General features: G+C 45.6%; 1 protein-coding gene across 2 annotated transcripts; it reads right to left on the reverse strand.

Moving 5' to 3' along the window:
* Window positions 1–1865: 1865 nt before the first annotated feature.
* On the reverse strand, window positions 1866–18449 carry LSR (lipolysis stimulated lipoprotein receptor). Of its 2 annotated transcripts, XM_083162087.1 has the most exons (10): window positions 18157–18449; window positions 15200–15541; window positions 14099–14218; window positions 8243–8305; window positions 5667–5813; window positions 5389–5574; window positions 5000–5056; window positions 4473–4601; window positions 3716–4374; window positions 1866–3497 (listed from the first exon to the last, which is right to left on the reverse strand). In XM_083162087.1, the coding sequence occupies exons 1-10, from the start codon at window positions 18212–18214 to the stop codon at window positions 3462–3464; spliced, it is 1797 nt and encodes a 598-aa protein (XP_083018213.1). In that variant the 5' UTR covers window positions 18215–18449; the 3' UTR covers window positions 1866–3461. The 2 variants fall into 2 exon arrangements, with proteins under 2 accessions (XP_083018213.1, XP_083018214.1); XM_083162088.1 differs by lacking the exon at window positions 8243–8305.
* Window positions 18450–19574: the final 1125 nt, after the last annotated feature.

Below are 19574 nucleotides of genomic sequence, written 5' to 3' on the forward strand. Positions count from 1 at the left end.
CTTAAATCAGCTGTGTATTGCTACCTAGAGCAGTACCCTTTTGTGGTAGAATGTAGAGATGGAACAGGACTCACCCTTACACTCTCCCTGGTGTGTTGGACACAGAGGACAAACAATCCCTGGCACCCAGGTCACGGTCATCTGCATGGTGACCTTTCTGTGGGAAGATTGAACATATGCTCCAAGAGTTCTATCCCTGAGTAAAATTGGCATAGCACATAATTGTGAGTGCAGTACATGTCCAGTCTTCACCTGATGGTATGAGAGGCCATTGTGTAGACCACAAGTTCTCAAACTTGGTCCTCAGGACCCCACACAGCGCATGTTTTGCAAGTCATCTCACAGAATCACAAGTGAAATAATTAGCTCCACCTGTTAATTTTTAAATGTGTCAATGAGTTATGAATGCACCTGCCAGGCGACCTGGAAACGTGAACTGTGTGGGGTCCTAAGGACCGACTTTGAGAACTCCTGGTGAAGACTGTATCCCCAAGCCTCCTGAGCAGAAGCCATTAATGTTCAGAAAGAGTTTGGCGTTATTGAGGACTTACTGATCTGGGTCCTCCTGCCTCTGTACAGTAAGTGTGGAGACAAATATTCCACAATATGTCCCTGGATTTTATTAAGGAGCTTGATAGGTCATCGAGAAATGTATCAGGTGGTCCTTTGATAGGACCAATGTCTTGTAATGAAGTTGCCAATATTTAACCAAAATATTATATCTTATAACCTTGAGCTGAGTTGGGTATCAATAGTGGTCCTGGAAACATTTCTAAAAGTAGTCTCCTGTGGGTTGTACCAAATGAAAAGTAGGTAGGACCAACACCAAAATAGGTGGAACTAGATGGACGCAAGTCTTTATTCAGCCTCACCTACTATGTAACTATATGTATAAAATTAATGCGTCACTACACCTGTGTTTAAGCAGAAACACCCAAGACATTGTTACATTCCCAGATAACATCCACAGATGTCACAATGGAGATATAGATGGGTGAGAATTTGCAGTCTGGGTACTCTGCTCTAAACAGGCAAAGGTTGCTTGTTTCGGCGACAGGAGGGGGACAGAGCCAAAACTCTGGCCAGGTGGCCTCATCGCTGCATTGGCCTCCCAGGAATCTTCCCTGAAAGGTATATGGCCAATCTGCCCCTGACCTTGAGGAGGATGCTGTATATCACCACAGAGAAGGCAGAGTATACCCAGTTCACCAGGTTATTAAAGTCATCCCCCCAATTTTTGGACTTTACCATAATTTAACATCCACGTGGACTCCCATTGGCAATGGTAAAGTATCCCAAGCACAACAAAATCACCTGGCGGGACCCTTGGTGAGTGAAACAAGCCACAGTAATTAGAGGTGTCAACATTGGAACATAAAAACTCATGTCAATTTGTTGTCAGTATTGACCTATTTTCAATGTCAAACTAGCCACTATCTAAGGCCTTGACACTCCAGCTGTTAAACTACACATCCCAGCATGCTTCAAATTTGCTATTTGGCCATGTTAAATATGATACAGAGCATGCTGGGATGTGTAGTTCAACAACAGCTGGAGTGTCAAGGTTAGCCATCAAGGATCTAATGGGTCAGCTTAGTTTGGCCATTTTTTTTTTTTTTTTAAAACAACCATCATTCGTCATTAAAAAAAGAAAAAGAAAAAAAAAAAAAAAAAACTTTTACATCCGGTTACATTCTTTTATAAAAATAAAAAAAACAATTCACAAATATTGTAACACGTAATATTATTGCTGCGGTGAAGGGAAGTCACAACAGACTTTTCGTTTAACCTACCCTTATTTTTATAAGCTACGATCAGTATAAATAAACTAATGCTATTTTATACAAATGAAACAAATGCAGGGATTTAAAATGTATAAATGGTACAAAAAAAATAATCAGTTTTATTATTATGCACAGCAGAAAGTCATTCTGCAGTTACCTATATACATTAAACAGTACATGAGAAATGTTTATAACAAGATCGGAAGTAAATGATGTCACCCGTGTGAAGTAACCCACCTGCCGATATAGAATTATGTTACCGGTCACCTCTGAGTTCTATACAGTACTTTGGTGCAGTTATATGGTAGAGCTTAAAGACTTCATATTAAGGAGGGTCTCCGACGAAATCTAGGATGGCCACAAATAATTATTACCCAGCATATTACATCCATACAGCAGCACAAGATCTGTTTACTGGACCCTAGATAGCCAGATTAATGAGAGAATATCTGGTTGGCTGCTATGGTTTAGACAATATTTAAATTTTGTTTTTTAGGCACCTGAAGCCGTACAGTGCAATACATATACATAGACGTCGCCATACCAGCCCAAGAGGACGGCAATTGTCATTACACAATGCCTTATTTTCAGACTATTGGCCCCCCGTGTGCAGACAGATTAGGTGATGAAAGTCGTAGTGTTTAACATAAACCTAACAAATAGTTTGTTCTACATTGGAAAAAAAAAAAAAAAAAAGAAGAAGAAGGTGTCACCTTTGAGTTACCAAACTAGGATCTAATTTTTCAACCAAGTTTCGTTTTACTCCTACAATCAGATTTATTTTCTGATGAAGTAGGCAGTTGGACCATGAAACGCGTTAAAAAATTATATTTTTTTACAATAGGACTTTTTAATTTCTGGGACATTGAGCTATTCTATTATTTGTTGTACTAAGCTTTTATCTACCAATAAAAAAAAGTGAATTGCTGAAAACAAATAGTCTCTGAATTAGACTGCTCCATTAGAAATAACCCCACGTTAAAAGAAGCAGCGCATCTTTAATTTACCGCAAATCAGGAAATATTAACACAGTGTTCGGAATAATGTATTTTTGCTATATCTGCTCCCAAAAACCCTTCTCCATACTTTATTAGGAACCAACAGGCAGGCCACTGGCCATCCACAGTCAAAGCACCTCTCCTGAAATATTCTGTGCTGCTGTTCCACTGCTGTGATTGGCCCAAATATTTCAACCACATCCCTGACCACTGCTAAACTGGGGAAACAATTATATGCAATGACTGCAAAATATCAATAAAAATCTGCTTTATCAATAGTCTAATTTTCAATAAAAAAGTTATTTACAAATATTTGAAATAAAGCTAATGCAAGACAAAAAATTCTTAGCAATAACTGAGTCTGGACAATGTACGGGGTACAACATTTACCCCATAAATAGCCCCCATGATGTAAAAGACAACTCGTTTAAAAAACAAATTCACTATTTTACATAGTAAAGTTCATATGTTTGTATCTTCACGAACAATAATTAAATTTAAAAAAAAAAAAAAAAGGAAGAGGTTTCTTTACAAACAGTAGTAAAAATATAAAAGAATAAAACAGGTTCAGGCACTTTTTTCTTTAACTAGTACTTTTTCAACCTAGATTCTAGACCAAGGATATCCCGCCAATCTTAGCAATTTGAAAGTTTTTAGTCCATTTTTCAATATCAGAGGCTCAAACCACCAGGCTGTCTCGGCTCAAAGCTTCACCCTGAAAAACAAATTTTAAAATCGCAGTTTAAATATTTTACATATGCAGCTAACAATGTTAAATAATTTCCAGCAATTGAGTGTGTTCAGTTGCTCTACTGATCAATCAGATGCATCATCTATTTATTTTGTTCGAAGACCACCAGTATGCTTTGGACTTTGTGAGAGAAAACCCTACATACATAAACACACGAAACGGCAATGTGAATTTTAACTGACCCTTTTCATCTTTTTCCCTCTGGAAGAGACAGACTCCGTTTCAGTATATGGAGGAGGGGGCGGTGGAAAGTCATTGTCTTCATCATGGCGCTTTCTTCTCCCGTCTGAGCGGTTAGAACTAGCAACGCTTTCTACACCATCTCGATTGCCTGCCTTCTGACCCTTCCTTCTCAAAACATCATCGAGAAACCGATCATCATATTCAGGTTCCTGGCGGGAGCGGCCTAATTCATAGAGGTCATCTCTACTCCTGCTTCTTCTACCACCATAATAGTCGTCACGGGGGTCAGGGGAGCGGGTGTCCCGGCCTCTACCGTATCCTCTGCTGCCAGCGTCTTCGTCAGAGTTGCGTCTTCCGCGGTTTCGGTTGTCAGAGGGTGGATCACGGTATGGTCGTTCTCGCCTATCATAATCATCCAGGTCGTCTACAGAGTAGGTGCGACCGCGTCTCTCGAGGAGCGGGCCACCACGAAATCGATCATCTACATAAGGATCTTGCCGAGGTAGTGGTGGACGCCTGTAGTCACTTCCCATAAGACTTTCCTCCTCTACATCCCGGATAGGAGTCATGGCTTGATTTCGCAAGCGGCCAATACCATTCTTCAAGTTGTTTCTCTGGTCCTCCTCGTGCAAGGAGCTGACCTCACTCATTGCCGAGGCTGAAGGAAACAAAATTAGAAGATTAAGTAAAGCTTGAAAGGTCTCTAAGGGCATTTAAACCTTGTATTACCAAAAAACTAAAAAATAAAGTTCTCACCATTCTCAAATCTTCCGTTGGCTGGTCCTGGTCTTGATGGATCAAAGTTGGCCAACTCCTTCTCCATATAGTAGAGGACCCTCATTGAGTCATCTTGCTGGTTAGCTTGTATGCGGTAACCACTTCGAACTACATAGAAGCAGAAGTAAACACAGCGGTGAAATAAAGAAGGATCTTTGGGAGATCATTCTAGAGACCGATACGTACAGCTAAAAGCTCCGCTGCAAGTTTTTAAAATCCAATACTCTACACCAGTGGTTCGGTCCTCAGGACCCCACATAGTTCATGTTTTACAGGTCACCCTGCAGGTGCACTCATTTACTGACTGACATTTTAAAAGATCACAGGTGGAGCTAATTATTTCACTTCATTCTGTGAGACCTGCAAAACATGCTCTGTGTGGGGTCCCGAGGACAGAGTTTGAGAACCTCTGCTCTACACTATCACAGGATGATTGTTTAGCAATGTACTCCTGCTGCCAATAGTTACAGGTAACTGATAATAAATAAAGATAAACATATATATACCTGAGTTTGCAACGTCATGGTCGTGAATGAGTGGAGCCTGGGAACTGTGTCCTCCCACTGGGAAAAGAAAATCACGGTTATTAGTGAGAAGATTCTCAAATGAATCACAACATAAGAGTCTACCATAGATGCACAGAAGGATAGATAACCATCTCGTCCGCCACTAGATGGGCGCAATCTGTTTCCGTTGCTGGGTAAGCAGTTCCGGGTAAGCCTGCCTGAGCAACTCCCAACATTACATCCCATTCCCAGTTCTCTCTCCTGCTACCAGGACAACCCGTAAATCCCAAAAAGGCAATCCTGAGTTTGGCCATAAGCTGCACAGAGAGGTAACCCGGCCAAGCTACAGAGCTCAGGTCAAACAGGAGGCGCGACTGCTGACAATTTACCGGAGCTCGCGGCATCATATTCCATCCCGTAGCCATTGTACATAGGTTGCATAGGACCCATCTGGATGACCGATCCCGGCGGAGGCATCTTCCCCTGGCTCGGGTGAGAGTAAATGGAGGGGGCGTAGACACTAGGAGCGTACATACTGGGTACCCCGGCGGTCGCTGCCTTCCCAGCTTCATACACTGTGGAAAAGAGAAGTTTTGGGAACAGGTGTAAGTGTGCGCAAGATACTAGCGCAAGCTGGACTGGGCGCAATATGGTGGTGCAAACTTACAGGCTCTGGGGCAGCAGCACTTCTCCGGGCAGCATGGACACCGCACGTAACAGCAGCAGGTGTGTGGGCAGCACTGGCACCAGCAGATTCCAATCAGCATCAGCAGAAAAAACCCACCTAGGACAACCAGTACGACGAAGAGCCAGTCTGGAAAACAAGAGAGGAGACAGAGACGTCAAAATCTGTATCTGCAGGAGGAACGCGGAGAGATCAGCACACTGGTCAGGAAGGGGAACAATCCGGCAGGTAATGTCTGGTTATATACTGCACAGGTCCAGACAGATGGCATATGCTGTGGTCAGATAATTACTGCCGGGTCTAGCTTGTGCTCCTGGGAACATGCACAGAACATATGATGGGGCCTACACACCGGGCGAATTAAGGGCATTTTCTAAGCAATCTTACTTAATCTGACTTGATTGCTTAGAAAATGCCCCTACATTGCTCCGTGTGTAGGGGCTATAGCAATGCCTGGCGCCATCACCCAGCAATTAAGATCCAGCATCCTGGATAAATCTAGTTAGATCAGGGCCAGTGTCCTCACCGGAAAGCACTGGCCCTGACACATCGCTCAGCAAAATCTCCCCATGTGTAGGCCCCATTGCTGTATCATCATATTCAATGACCGCTCCATCCAAACTATTCTGCTACACACGCCGGAAGCAGCCATTTTGTGGGCCGAACCCACGCCCAAGCCCTAGGAATTTATCATTACCAAACGATATCACTCAGTGAAGAGGGACCAAACGGCTCATGCCTCAGATTCCGCTCATTTGTAATGAAAGGATAGGCTGCACTCTAATAAAGTATTGCACGGGTGGCCAAACTTGGTCCTCAAGGACCCCTAAAATTGTGTGTTTTCCAGGACACTTTAAGACATGTCTACAGAATACACCTGTGCACCAGCTCGGAGAACGTGGAAACCATTAATTATTTGGGGTCCTTGAGGGAGGTTTGGCCACCACCCCTGAAGTAATGGGTCAGTCCACAAAATGGCTGCCTTCGATGCTGTGCTGTAAGGGACGTCGCAGTAGTACTCACTAGAATCCTCTAGGTGGCACTAGTGTTAAAGACATTTTCAGGAGCACATGAATGTAATTCTCACTTTTACATGAAAAGTAATGAACATAAAAACAACATGAGTAGAGGTAATGTGAGCACCATGCATTGTGGGGAAATAAAGGAGGAAAAACATGAATAATAAATGATATGACTAGTTCCAGTGCCAAGTTCATTAATAAGCGAACTCAAACAAGTTCCATCAATGAACCAAATTAGAAGAACAGGATCTTCCACCAAAAGCAGATACCCGCCCACTCATTATATAGACATGCACTACATAGAACATGCTCCCTTATAGACAGCCTTCCCTATTGCACCCCGAGGCCAGCCAGATCACACATCACCTGCGGTAATGTGTGCGAGGGAGCCTTCATAGTCCATACACACGGGACAAGCATCAACCCATCCTAGGAGAGAGGGAGATGGAAGCAGAGAAACAACCATATCCCAACATAAGAACCTCAGGTGTGTGTGCTGAGAATAGAGGCGAGACTTTCCATTATGCCAAGTATACCATCCGTAAAGCGACATACAGAACTTTAACCAGTAGCAACAAAGCATTGCCTGGCCATATACCATACCGGTAGTCCTCACAAAGCTGCAGCAAACAACAACGCAAGAGCTAACCGCCGTGTAAGAGACATGGTGAGCCCCTCCAGCCAGCGCGCACCAATACATTAACCTCCCATTAAGGCCGTACAAACAGTAGCTGCACGTTGTGCCTAAATTTGTCCTCTAAAAATGGGCCACTGTTTAAAAACACAAGTTGTTTCGATATAAGAAGAGGTTTAACATTTACAAAAATATCCGTACAAGTCCCAATCATGCAGATTTCAAAAGCCAAACTTATCTGCCCCCCTGATATCGAATACAAAATAAGCCACTGCCCTCGTTTATAAGCCAGGCTCGGTATAAATTCAGATATGTATCTGAGACTAGGGGACAGTGGCTTCAGTTCTAAAGGGCTGGATTAAAAGGGCAGTAGTGTTCATTTCGGAACCCTGCATCTTTCAAAACCAGTGCAGTTCCTCATCCCTGCCTGGGGTGTTTCTCTCTGCTGTGGTGCATCTAGCACAGTGTGGTTTGTATTTCATGACTGATATTCAGACCACACTGTGCTACATGCACCACAGCAGACAGCGACACCCCAGGCAGGGAAGAGGAACTGCACGGGTGAAAGATGCAGGGTTCTAGAAATGAACACTAGGCAGTAGTCATACATACAAAGCCAGACTCAAAGCTGCCAAGATTTGTTGGTTTTTGACCAGCTGATCCCCCTAGGGCTTCTCACGTGATCCCATTATTATTTAAACTTCACTTTAAATAATGAATAATAATAAAAAAAATCCAGAAACTTGTGCAAATATATTTGGGAATGTTAATAGCGACTCTTATACATTGTAGTAACTTGTATTTCAGTCTGGTTAAGTTAAGCGTGAGTAACTAATATAGGGGCCAGTAAAAGGCGCATATATATAACCCACTGGTCTATTAATCTGGCATGGAACAGTTACCTTCCATGTTATCTATCTGAAAGCCTGGCAATAGTTCAGCTGTTTTACCCTCTGCTGTTTTACCTAGAGGACAAAAGAAAGACAAGTTACTAAATAGAGATTTGTACTACGAGGCAATAGGGGGAACACAACTACGGATGAATCACAGAGATATATTGATAAATAGAAGGACGGCCTCCGAAACCAAATGCTGTTACCGTACTGGCAAACCAAATGTAGAACACAAAGTGACAAATACCATCTGACCAGTTAGGAATCCGAAACAAAGGAGCAGCGGTTCTCAAGGTGCCCGAACAGACCAGGTTTTCAGCATATCCATGGCTCAGCACCGATTAACAAGTCAAGTTTACTGGGGTGGTAATTAAGTCACCAGTGGACAAACATGGATAAACTTAAGGCTGGACCATTTGGGGGGTTCCTTTGAGAACTTTGCAATTATCCAACAACTCAATGTGGCTAGTACAGTATCTCTGTGGCTAGTACAGTATCTCTGTGGCTAGTACAGTATCTCTGTGGCTCTTCCATGTCCAATAATGAAGTTGGAACCTTACATTGTACAACAGATAGATAGAACTTGGGCCCAAATATTTCTGCCTAACCAGCGCAATGACTTCCCAACTATCAAAAACACCATTGCCTTTCCAAACTCCAACACTAGATGGCAGCATTTTCCTACTTCGCACAGTCCAGTGAGACGTATCCGAACACAAACCGTGAAAATGAGACATTACCCAACACGCACTTCTAAAAGCCAGGGTTATACAAAAGCAAGAGGTTTTAATGAATCTTCCAAAGACGACTGTCAAACACACCACAAAGCCGAAACCCACCTGGATCATTTATTTTTTCATACCAGGTTACATAGAAAGCACAATTTCCATTTGCACCACTGTAGATTATGGACTATAGAACCCTTTTGCAAATCACCTCCACCTTCGCCACGTTGTACTTTCATCCTTGCACCCTGCATCTTTGGAAACCCATGCAGTCCCTCTCTGCTGTGGCTCTTCTAGCACAGGTCTGATCTGCACATCAGTGCAGAAATACAGACCACACTGTGCTAGAAGCACCACAGCAGAGAGCGACACCCCAGGCAGGGAAGAGGAGCTGCACAGGTTTTGGAAGATGCAGTGTTCTAGGATGAACACTACTTTGACAGGCTGCCGGGCAGTGGGCGCATGGTACTGTGGAGTATGTGGCACACATGAGTAACTTACTGACGTTTAGGGAACAGAACAACCAGCACCTTGGTCACATCGCACTAATGCTGTGTACACACGGGGGAGATATATTGCTCAGTGTCTCCAGAGATGGTCACTGATTAAAAAGAAACTGCCTGGGGAGCCCGGCAGTGGTAATCAGCTGGTCGCAGGAGCATATTCCTGCGACCAGTGATCACTAAACGGCAGCGCCCACCAGGTGATACATCGCCGATGCACAATCCCATCGCGGGCAATATGGTCACTCAGCGACCATATTGCCTGCGATATTAGCAAAAATCGCCCACGTGTGTACGCACCTTTAGGGCCCAATTCTTGTTCACTTGGAACAGGGCAAATTCAGCCTCATTCCGATGTTTGGGGATTTGTACATATGCAAGCGGGTATTTGCACGTGCCCCTTTCTCCGGATACTGTTCAGTATTTGGGCATTCTTGATAATCTGACCATATGACTTATATTCCCACCAGCAAAAAACAGTTACCATCCTGATATCTCCATCGCTGTTGACAACGCAACAATCTACCCCACAAACTCGTTGCCTAGGGGTCATCCTCAACTCTGAACTGTCCTTTGTTCCCCACATTCAATCTGTCACCAAATCTTGTTACATGCATCTAAAAAACGTATCCAAAATACGACCGTATCTCACACAAGACACTACTAAATCTCTTATCCATGCACTCATTATATCCTGCATTGATTATTGCAATAGTCTCCTAACTGGTCTTCCCAAGAACAGACTCTCGCCACTGCAATCCCATTCTAAATGCTGCTGCTAGGCTGATCTTCCTTGCAAGACGCTCATCGTCTGCTGATCCGCTCTGCCAGTCCCTTCATTGGTTGCCTGTATATTACCGTATTCAATATAAAACCCTTGTGCTAGCATATAAAGCTATTAACCATACTGCACCAGCATATATCGCTCTACTTCACAAAATATCTCCCATATCGACCACTCCGCTCTGCACATGATCCGCGTCTCTCTTCTGCACGGATCACCAGCTCCCATTCACTATTACAGGACTTTCATCGGGCTGCTCCCATCCTATGGAATGTCCTTCCATGCACGATAAGACTCTTTTACTAGCCTCCAAACTTTCAAGCGTTCCCTGAACTCACCTGTGCAGGCAAGCCTATCATATTTAATTTCCATACGCATAACCCTCCAAGATACTTTGTATTATATAGCTTCCCCTCTGGTCCTACAACCTATGCTATTACTGGTGCCTGTCCTTGCGTTTCCCTCCTATGTCCCTATAGATTGTAAGCTTGCAGCAGGGCCCTCCTACCTCCAAGTCTGTCTGTTGTTACCCAGTTTGTTTTATCACTGTCTACTATTGTAAAGCGCAACGGAATCTGCTGCGCTATATAAGAAACTGTAACGGAATCTGCTGCGCCATATAAGAAACTGTGCTATATAAGAAACTGTAACGGAATCTGCTGCGCTATATAAGACACTGTAAATGAATCTGCTGCGCTATATAAGACACTGTAACGGAATCTGCTGCGCTATATAAGACACTGGGGCAGATGTATGAAGGGACGTTATGGGGGAGAAGGGGTATCAGCGCACGTTATGTGCACTGATACCGCTTCTCCCCCATGTATGATGTGGCCGGGATGCGATAATGGACAGGGGCGCTATGCGCCCCTGTCCATATCGGCGCTGCTATCAAAATGATAGCAGGCCGAATGTATGAACGGTCAGCATCGCTGACCGTTCCGCACGAAGCCGGTTTTGGCGTCGCCAGCATCAGGCTGGCGAAGCCCTATCTAAACAGCAGGGACAGCGCTGTCCCTGCTGTCAGCTGTGGGCTGCGCTGGGGATCTCGCGTGAACAGCGAGATCCCGCGCATGCCCAGTGCGGCCGGCCGGGGGACAGGAGATAGCGCATCAGTATGCGCTATCTCCAGAAAGGGACATCGCCGGAGGGGGGAGTTAACGCTCCCCCGCTTCGGCAGACAAGATGTTAATACATCTTGTCGATGTCCCTTCCTGCTTCGCCTCGCTATTGAGGCGAAGCAGGAAGTATCATAGCGGCGCGATAAGCGCTGCTATGATACATCTGCCCCACTGTAACGGAATCTGCTGTGCTATATAAGACACTGTAAATGAATCTGCTGCGCTATATAAGACACTAACGGAATCTGCTGCGCTATATAAGACACTGTAACGGAATCTGCTGCGCTATATAAGACACTGTAAAGAAATAAATATTACCTACATCAGGGGTGGCCAAACCTGGCATAACAGTGTTAATGAGTACTGGGAACAAACATACAAATTGACATCTCGTAGAAACCATGGTTAATGCAAAGGGCTGTTTCCCACCACAACAGCAGCGCACGCGTGTTTCCCACCACAACAGCAGCGCACGCGTGTTTCCCACCAATTTCAAACCGGAACAGATAATTGGATGAGAGTGGACACCCTGAAAGGTCCGTCTATTCTACCAATTTGAATAAGCAAAGTTTTTTACCAGGAAAACCCTCTCTTGCATCCCTGTGCTATGCCCACATCCCCCAGCCTATCACTGTCTGCCATATAACACAGCTCACACCCAATGTTCCCTCTAATATTACGAAGGCTGTGTGCGGCAAAAGATATTGGCTGTGCAACTTTGGAAGGAAATGTATATTTTTGTGCGTCACATAACGTATACAGGCCTAGGTTTCAAGTTCTGTTGAGTTAATAAAGCAATTTGAATGTTTACAGACTACACACACCACACATATAGGCTATAGCAGTGATTTTCAACCTTATTAAACTCGTGGCACACTAAACAAGATTTTAACCTTTGTGCGCTCAGTTGTGATGTCTGTGCGCGGGCTCGGCGAGTTGTGTGCGCGCGCACACGCGCACAGCTTAGAGGGAACACTGCTCACACCCCGTAGCCCCATCCATACATAACCACACACAAGGACGACTCTTTGCCTGCCACCAAGCCAACTTCTTGTCTAATCAATGAAGTATCGATCACTCATAGCGTCCTCAGTATTGAGGATTAAAAAAAAAAGACGATTCTCAATCCTTCGTCAAACACTAAAAATCAGAACATGTTGTACATTGCTCAGAGTGTGTTCTAAGTATTAGCTTGTGGACTTTACGGAACGGTCTAAGATCATCCAAGTACAAGTTCCCCTACTACATAACCACTTACCCATTATAATCCTGTGGCATGATGGGAGAATTGTATAGGGAATTTTGCATTGTATCCCACCCAATGATAAGAGCCCCCTCCTCACACCACAAATTGGGACATTTTGGAAAACATGTACCTGCATCAGGATACACCTCAGGGGTATTAACACCTGCAAAGTCCTCCCTCCCCCAGAGTGTATAGCCGCTTACTACCTCAAAGCCCAAGAGACGCCCCTCGTAGTATAAAATTATTTACAATTTATTAAAACACATACAAATGATAAAACATGTATCACCACAGGTAAGGGTTACTGCACACAAATTGGTCTATATCAGTGGTTCTTAAACTCGGTCTTAAGGACCCCACACAGTTCACGTTTTCCAGATCACTCGGCAGGTACACAGGTGCTCTCATTACTCACTGACACATTATAAAGGATCACAGGTGGAGCTAATTATTTCACTTGTGATTCTGTGAGGAGACCTGGAAAACATGCACTGTGTGGGGTCCTGAGGACGGAGTTTGAGAACCTGTGGTCTGTATAAAGGAACACTATCACCACTCACGATGGGTTCAGGGGCTAGTCCCAGTTAATTACCTCCAAGATGGTAAAGTAGTTCCTCATCAGGTCCCTGGAAGCCGTAATCACCTCTGTTACCAAGGTGTTTGGGTCCTAAGGTGGCCATACACACGCAGATTTATCTTTAGATCTGGCTGGTCGGAACAAAAACATGGTTATGGATGAGAGCAAATGACAGTTGACCATTTGCTTGGAAATGCTGGAAAACTGTCACTCATCCATAACCATGTTTTTGTTCCAACCAGCCAGATCTGAAGATAAATCTTACTAGTGTATGGGCACCTCTAGTCTTGTACATTAATAACAGCAGCTCTTCACCATGATATGAAACCTCCATTGTGTCCTGCGAATAACCTTACATTGCGGCTGTGCGTTCCACCTGTAGAACACATGCTCCTTCTCTTATATGGCAGCCGGTCACACGGCCACAGAACTATGGCAGGGCATGCTGGGATGTGTAGTTTCACAGCACCTGGCGTGATACATGTTAAATCCGACAAACCTTGCCACACTGCAAGCGGCGCAGATGCAATATTTTGCATGCAGGGTAAATAATAGCTACTTCTGCATGTAGCCCACAGATGCAGGAAAACTATAACACTGCAACTTACACTTGAGCTAGGACACGGCCCTCCCACATCACGTCCGTCCCCCTGCGGCGCAGCAAGCTTTACATAGCTTATCTGTTAACTCAGTCAGCCCCAGTGTTTCACCAGTCATAGTCACTGACCACTCAGAAGAAGAGTTCACGCTGTGCTTCGCTGGAACCAAATCTTTTATATTTATATCACAATAGGAACGATGTATTTAAGCACCTCCACAGAACAATATTGGCCTCCTGACGGACAGCTTGTGTACTCAGGACAACGATCATTACAGTTTTAGAAACGCCAGGATGACGGATATTCTTACCCAGTACCAATAACTCGGCGTAAGCCTCAGAAGTCCCCGACAGGTCCTGTGCGGAGATCACATTGCAGTAATACACGCCACTATCGCCCCACGCTGTGCGGTCGATGGTGAGATCGGCATCTGCAGGCACAAAAAGGAAAGACAGGAGAATATCATAAGATGTGCCGGTAAGACCCCGCAGCATTTAGGGGATACGGTCACTAGGTCGACCTACATTAGATGGATCACTGGTGGTCGACAGTGTTGGAAGGTCCACACAAACATTCGGTCGACAATGCGAAGGTAGACATTCAAAATTTCGAGTTTTTCACTTTATTTTTTAGCAGACAAGTGGTATTTCCTACCCTACCATCAACCACGGCGTGGTGGGAGGATAGAATAGCATGCTGAGCGCAGGTTCATACCGGTTCGACCCGGTAATTGGTGCAATGTGAAAGGGGTTACCGGTTACAGCAAACCGGTAGCAACACGGTAATATGAACCGGGTAAAAAGAAAGGTTCTTACTGGTTCATTGCAGTGTTGCTTTGCGGTGCCATGTGAACAGACCTCACATGCAGGGTCACACCGGGACTGAACCTTTTCAAAGTCCCGTGCGACCCTGTATTTGCGGTCTGAAAGCGGTACAAGCCTGTGTCCATGCCGACATTAGGGACAAAAAGCGGGAGAAACACATGTTGACCTAATGCTTGTGCCAACCTTATGCCCTGTACACACGCTTCGATTCAGGGTCATTTTCGATTCTATTTTGCTTCTAGAAGCTAAATCAAATAAAAAATTACCCCGAATCAAAGAGTGTTAACTGCCATCGATGCAGATTTGATCCCGATGCGCGACACCGGAACGAAAGCCGAAATATTCTGCCTGGCAAGTCTATTTCGGCTTCGATCTTCCAGTGTGGATGCACCCTCCGGACGGTATAAATTACCATCAGCTCCCAGGCAAATACCGGAATAGAGGCCACAATACAGGCGCTCAAGGCACCAAGTAACAAACAGAACCGCAGAGCCAGATGGACTACAAGCTCTTTTTGAAGTCTTGGATCCAATGCCGAGGTCACAGGCAGATACAAAAAGAAAGGACAGACACAGATCGGGACCTACAGTTGCTTATGGTGATTTGGCGCCCCTGATAGAAGTCACCCAGCGTGACCGAGTTGCCCTGCTTGGTGGCCACAATGCGCACTGTCCTAGAACTGTCCTGGCAGTCCACGTAGGGGTTGTAGCCGGGGTTGGCTTGCTGCAGCTGGTTGCTGAGCTGGGTGTCCTGGCTGGATGAGCTGAAGGCATCGGTGATGCGGTTCCTGCAGAACGATTTGTACTTCCACGTTACAATAGGCGGCTGGGTGGCGCTGGTGGAGTAAGTGCACTGCAGCGTGATTGGCTGGAATAAAATCACCACGTTGAATGGATTTGCCACAGTCACCTGCATTCCGCTGCTGCACCCTAAAAAAAGAAAATAAATATATATAGTGAAGAAAAATATAATATTAGAATAATATAGTTCAACAACTAGATCGGGCTTCTCCAACCTGCGCTCCTCCAGCTGTTGTGAAACTACGCATCCCAGCACGCCCTGCCACAATTTTAGCATTTTCTAACAGAAATAGTGTGGCAGGGCATGCTGGGATGTGTAGTTTCACAACATCTGGAGGGCCAAAGGTGCGAGGGGCCTGAACCATAAAAAAAGGTGGAATAAATGGTATACAGGTTGAGTATCCGTTATCCGAATTATTCCAGAAACCATACATTCTAGAAAGTGAAAAAAATTATAATTTTTTGCTAAAAACTTACTAGGGGACATCAGTAACAGCACTACTGGGGACATGACGTGTAACTGGCACTGCTGGGGACATGACATGTAACTGGCACTGCTGGGGACATGACATGTAACTGGCACTGCTGGGGACATGACATGTAACTGGCACTGCTGGGGACATGACATGTAACTGGCACTGCTGGGGACATGACATGTAACTGGCACTACTGGGGACATGACATGTAACTGGCACTACTGGGGACATGACATGTAACTGGCACTACTGGGGACATGACATGTAACTGGCACTACTGGGGACATGACATGTAACTGGCACTACTGGGGACATGACATGTAACTGGCACTACTGGGGACATGACATGTAACTGGCACTACTGGGGACATGACATGTAACTGGCACTACTGGGGACATGACATGGCACGATATATGTGCAAGACAATAATTGCTTGGCATTCAAATTCAGTGCCTGAGATACTGCAATATACATCATTGAAATATTAAAATATTCCAAAATACGGAGTAATCCGTAATCCAAAATTCTCCTGGTCCCGAGCATTTCGGATAAGGGATACTCAACCTGTATTAATAATCACAAGTTTAAGAAAACCTTACGTGTAGTTTACATTCGCAAAAGCAAACTGCTGACCTTCGTTAGCTTCAGACGTAAACAATTCCGACATTTTTCCGGTTTCCATTTTAACGTAAACACCCCCAAACGTACCTGCACCATGCACTTGTTCCACCATGAATAGGTATTATTACTGTGCTAGGGGCGTGTGCGTCATAGGGACTACAAATTGCAGCCCTGTGGCACTGTATATATATATATATATATATGCAGTGTCCACGCTATAATCTCACTCCATGTCCACTCGAATAGTAAAACATGAACCAAGTTGACCTGTGACATACGGCACAAAAAAAAAAACATGAAAAACTCATCCTCCCGTAGCTCTGTCGCTGGCGTCTAACTTCCATTACTGTTGGTCTAGACACGGTCAAATATCTTTAAGCGTTTAACTAAGACATTTGACTAAGTGTAGTCGACCCTATTATGGTCGAGCTAGACATTGTAGATCTGTCGACCGGACACCCCTCCCAGCACCCTGCGTAAGTCACTATACGTTATTAGCAACAGCTGGCAGAGAGATCAGCTAATATGGGTGTTAGGTACACGCAAGACAGCACGGAAGGAGGTTGGGAACGGCGCAGTATACGCGAAGCTGCTCTCAAGTTGATCAGTTTAATAGAACAAGAATATGTAGCAGTCACAATACAGACAAATCGCTCCGCAGGTCATTATCACTGCAACTTCCTGATGAAGCTCACTCATTCGTCTGGCTATGTTACCAAGCAGAAGTTTTGCTTCAGGGCAGAAAACAATCATCAGTTTCACGAAAGCCCTCTACCCAGCCAAACGGGGGATACCGGACTACTGAGGTCCACCAAGAACCATTAATGAACTGAAATCTGCTCTAGGCCAAGAAGTGACCATATCATATTCAAAACTAATTGGAAACAAACTGCGCTCTTATGTACTAACAATCCGAGTAGCATTTGCAGTGCCTTTTTTTGTTAACCCTTATAATCCGGGAGGTTATTTTACCTCGCCCTGTATAACGCAGTGTGGCGTTGGGCCTGGGAAAGGTTACTCCCTATGGCACGGGGTTACGGCAGGGTTGCCGCAGTGGAGGGGAGCGACTGGCAGGTGGCACTGCTGCTACAGAGTGGTTCCCAGGTGACTGCCTATTGTACATGCACCCAGCCTCTTCCTGCAGGGATCCCATTCAGCAGCTCCCCCCCTCCCCCGGGGATAGTCTTGGAAAAGCACCTCCCCTCCCCCCAACTCCAAAACTAACAGGAAGCCTGGCTCACAACATAGATAATGTGTTATTCATGCTGGAAAGCGGCAGTTATAGTATATATAGCGCACACATATACCGCAGCGTAGACACTGCTTCACACCACTCCCTGCCCCAAGGAGCTTACACTCTACTAATTAGACTATACACACTACTTATGGATTTATTATTTATCATGATACAGCAGACTGAGCTATGGGTAGGTTTTAGGGGAGTGGGAAAAATAACAGAGCACCCAGGGGAAACCCACGCTGGCACAGTGAGAACATACAAACTCTTAGTGACTGAAAAAAAAAAAATATATATATATATATATATATATATATATATATATATATATATATACACACACACACACACACACACACCTGTGCCACCCCATGGTCACCTCACCCCCCAGGTGCCCTCCCCTCCTCACCTGTCAGGGCCAGCAGCAGGCACAGGAGGGCGGAGGTCCATGCTCCCCAGTCCGCCATGATCAGTGCCCGTCCTGTAGGGGGGAATCCCGGTACGGGCGGCCGGGGGGGAGAGCGGGTGGATCCGGCCTCGGAGTTGCACACAGGACGCAGAAGTTTCCCGGGCGGCGGCTGCTGGCGGAATTCCGGAAACTGTGTGACTGTGTTCACCTGCCCGGTGCCTGGCGGAGGCCTCGGGAGGGGAGCGGCAGCACACAGGTAGCCCAGCCCTGCACCTTCAGCCACGCCTTCTCCCAGTCCCTCCCAGTGCCGGTGCTGCTGCTGGCTTCCTGTCCCTGTGGGATTTTCCTGTATCATACTACATACACCTGCTCCATATCCCTGTATATCCCCATACACCTGCTCCATATCCCTGTATATCCCCCACACACCTGCTCCATATCCCTGTGTATCCCCCATACACCTGCTCCATATCCCTGTATATCCCCCCCATACACCTGGCTCCATACCATATGCCTGTGTATCCCCCACATACACCTGCTCCATATCCCTGTATATCCCCCATACACCTGCTCAATATCCCTGTATATCCCCCCATACACCTGCTCCATATCCCGTATATCCCCCCATACACCTGCTCCATATCCCTGTATATCCCCCATACACCTGCTCCATATCCCTGTATATCCCCCCATACACCTGCTCCATATCCCTGTATATCCCCCCATACACCTGCTCCATATCCCTGTATATCCCCCACACACCTGCTCCATATCCCTGTATATCCCCCATACACCTGCTCCATATCCCTGTATATCCCCCCACACACCTGCTCCATATCCCGTATATCCCCCCATACACCTGATCCATATCCCTGTATATCCCCCCATACACCTGGCTCCATACCATATGCCTGTGTATCCCCCTCATACACCAGCTCCATATCCCTGTATATCCCCCATACACCTGGCTCCATATCCCTGTATATCCCCCCATACACCTGCTTCATATCCCTGTGTATCCCCCCATACACCTGGCTCCATATCCCTGTATATCCCCCCATACACCTGATTCATATCCCTGTATATCCCCCCATACACCTGATTCATATCCCTGTATATCCCCCATACACCTGCTGCATGCCCCTGTATATCCCCCCACACACCTGCTCCATATCCCGTATATCCCCCCATACACCTGATCCATATCCCTGTATATCCCCCCATACACCTGGCTCCATACCATATGCCTGTGTATCCCCCTCATACACCTGCTCCATATCCCTGTATATCCCCCCATACACCTGGCTCCATATCCCTGTATATCCCCCCATACACCTGCTTCATATCCCTGTGTATCCCCTCATACACCTGGCTCCATATCCCTGTATATCCCCCCATACACCTGATTCATATCCCTG

This window comes from Crinia signifera, chromosome 19 (assembly GCF_055691185.1).
Source record: "Crinia signifera chromosome 19, ASM5569118v1, whole genome shotgun sequence".
NCBI lineage: Eukaryota > Metazoa > Chordata > Amphibia > Anura > Myobatrachidae > Crinia > Crinia signifera.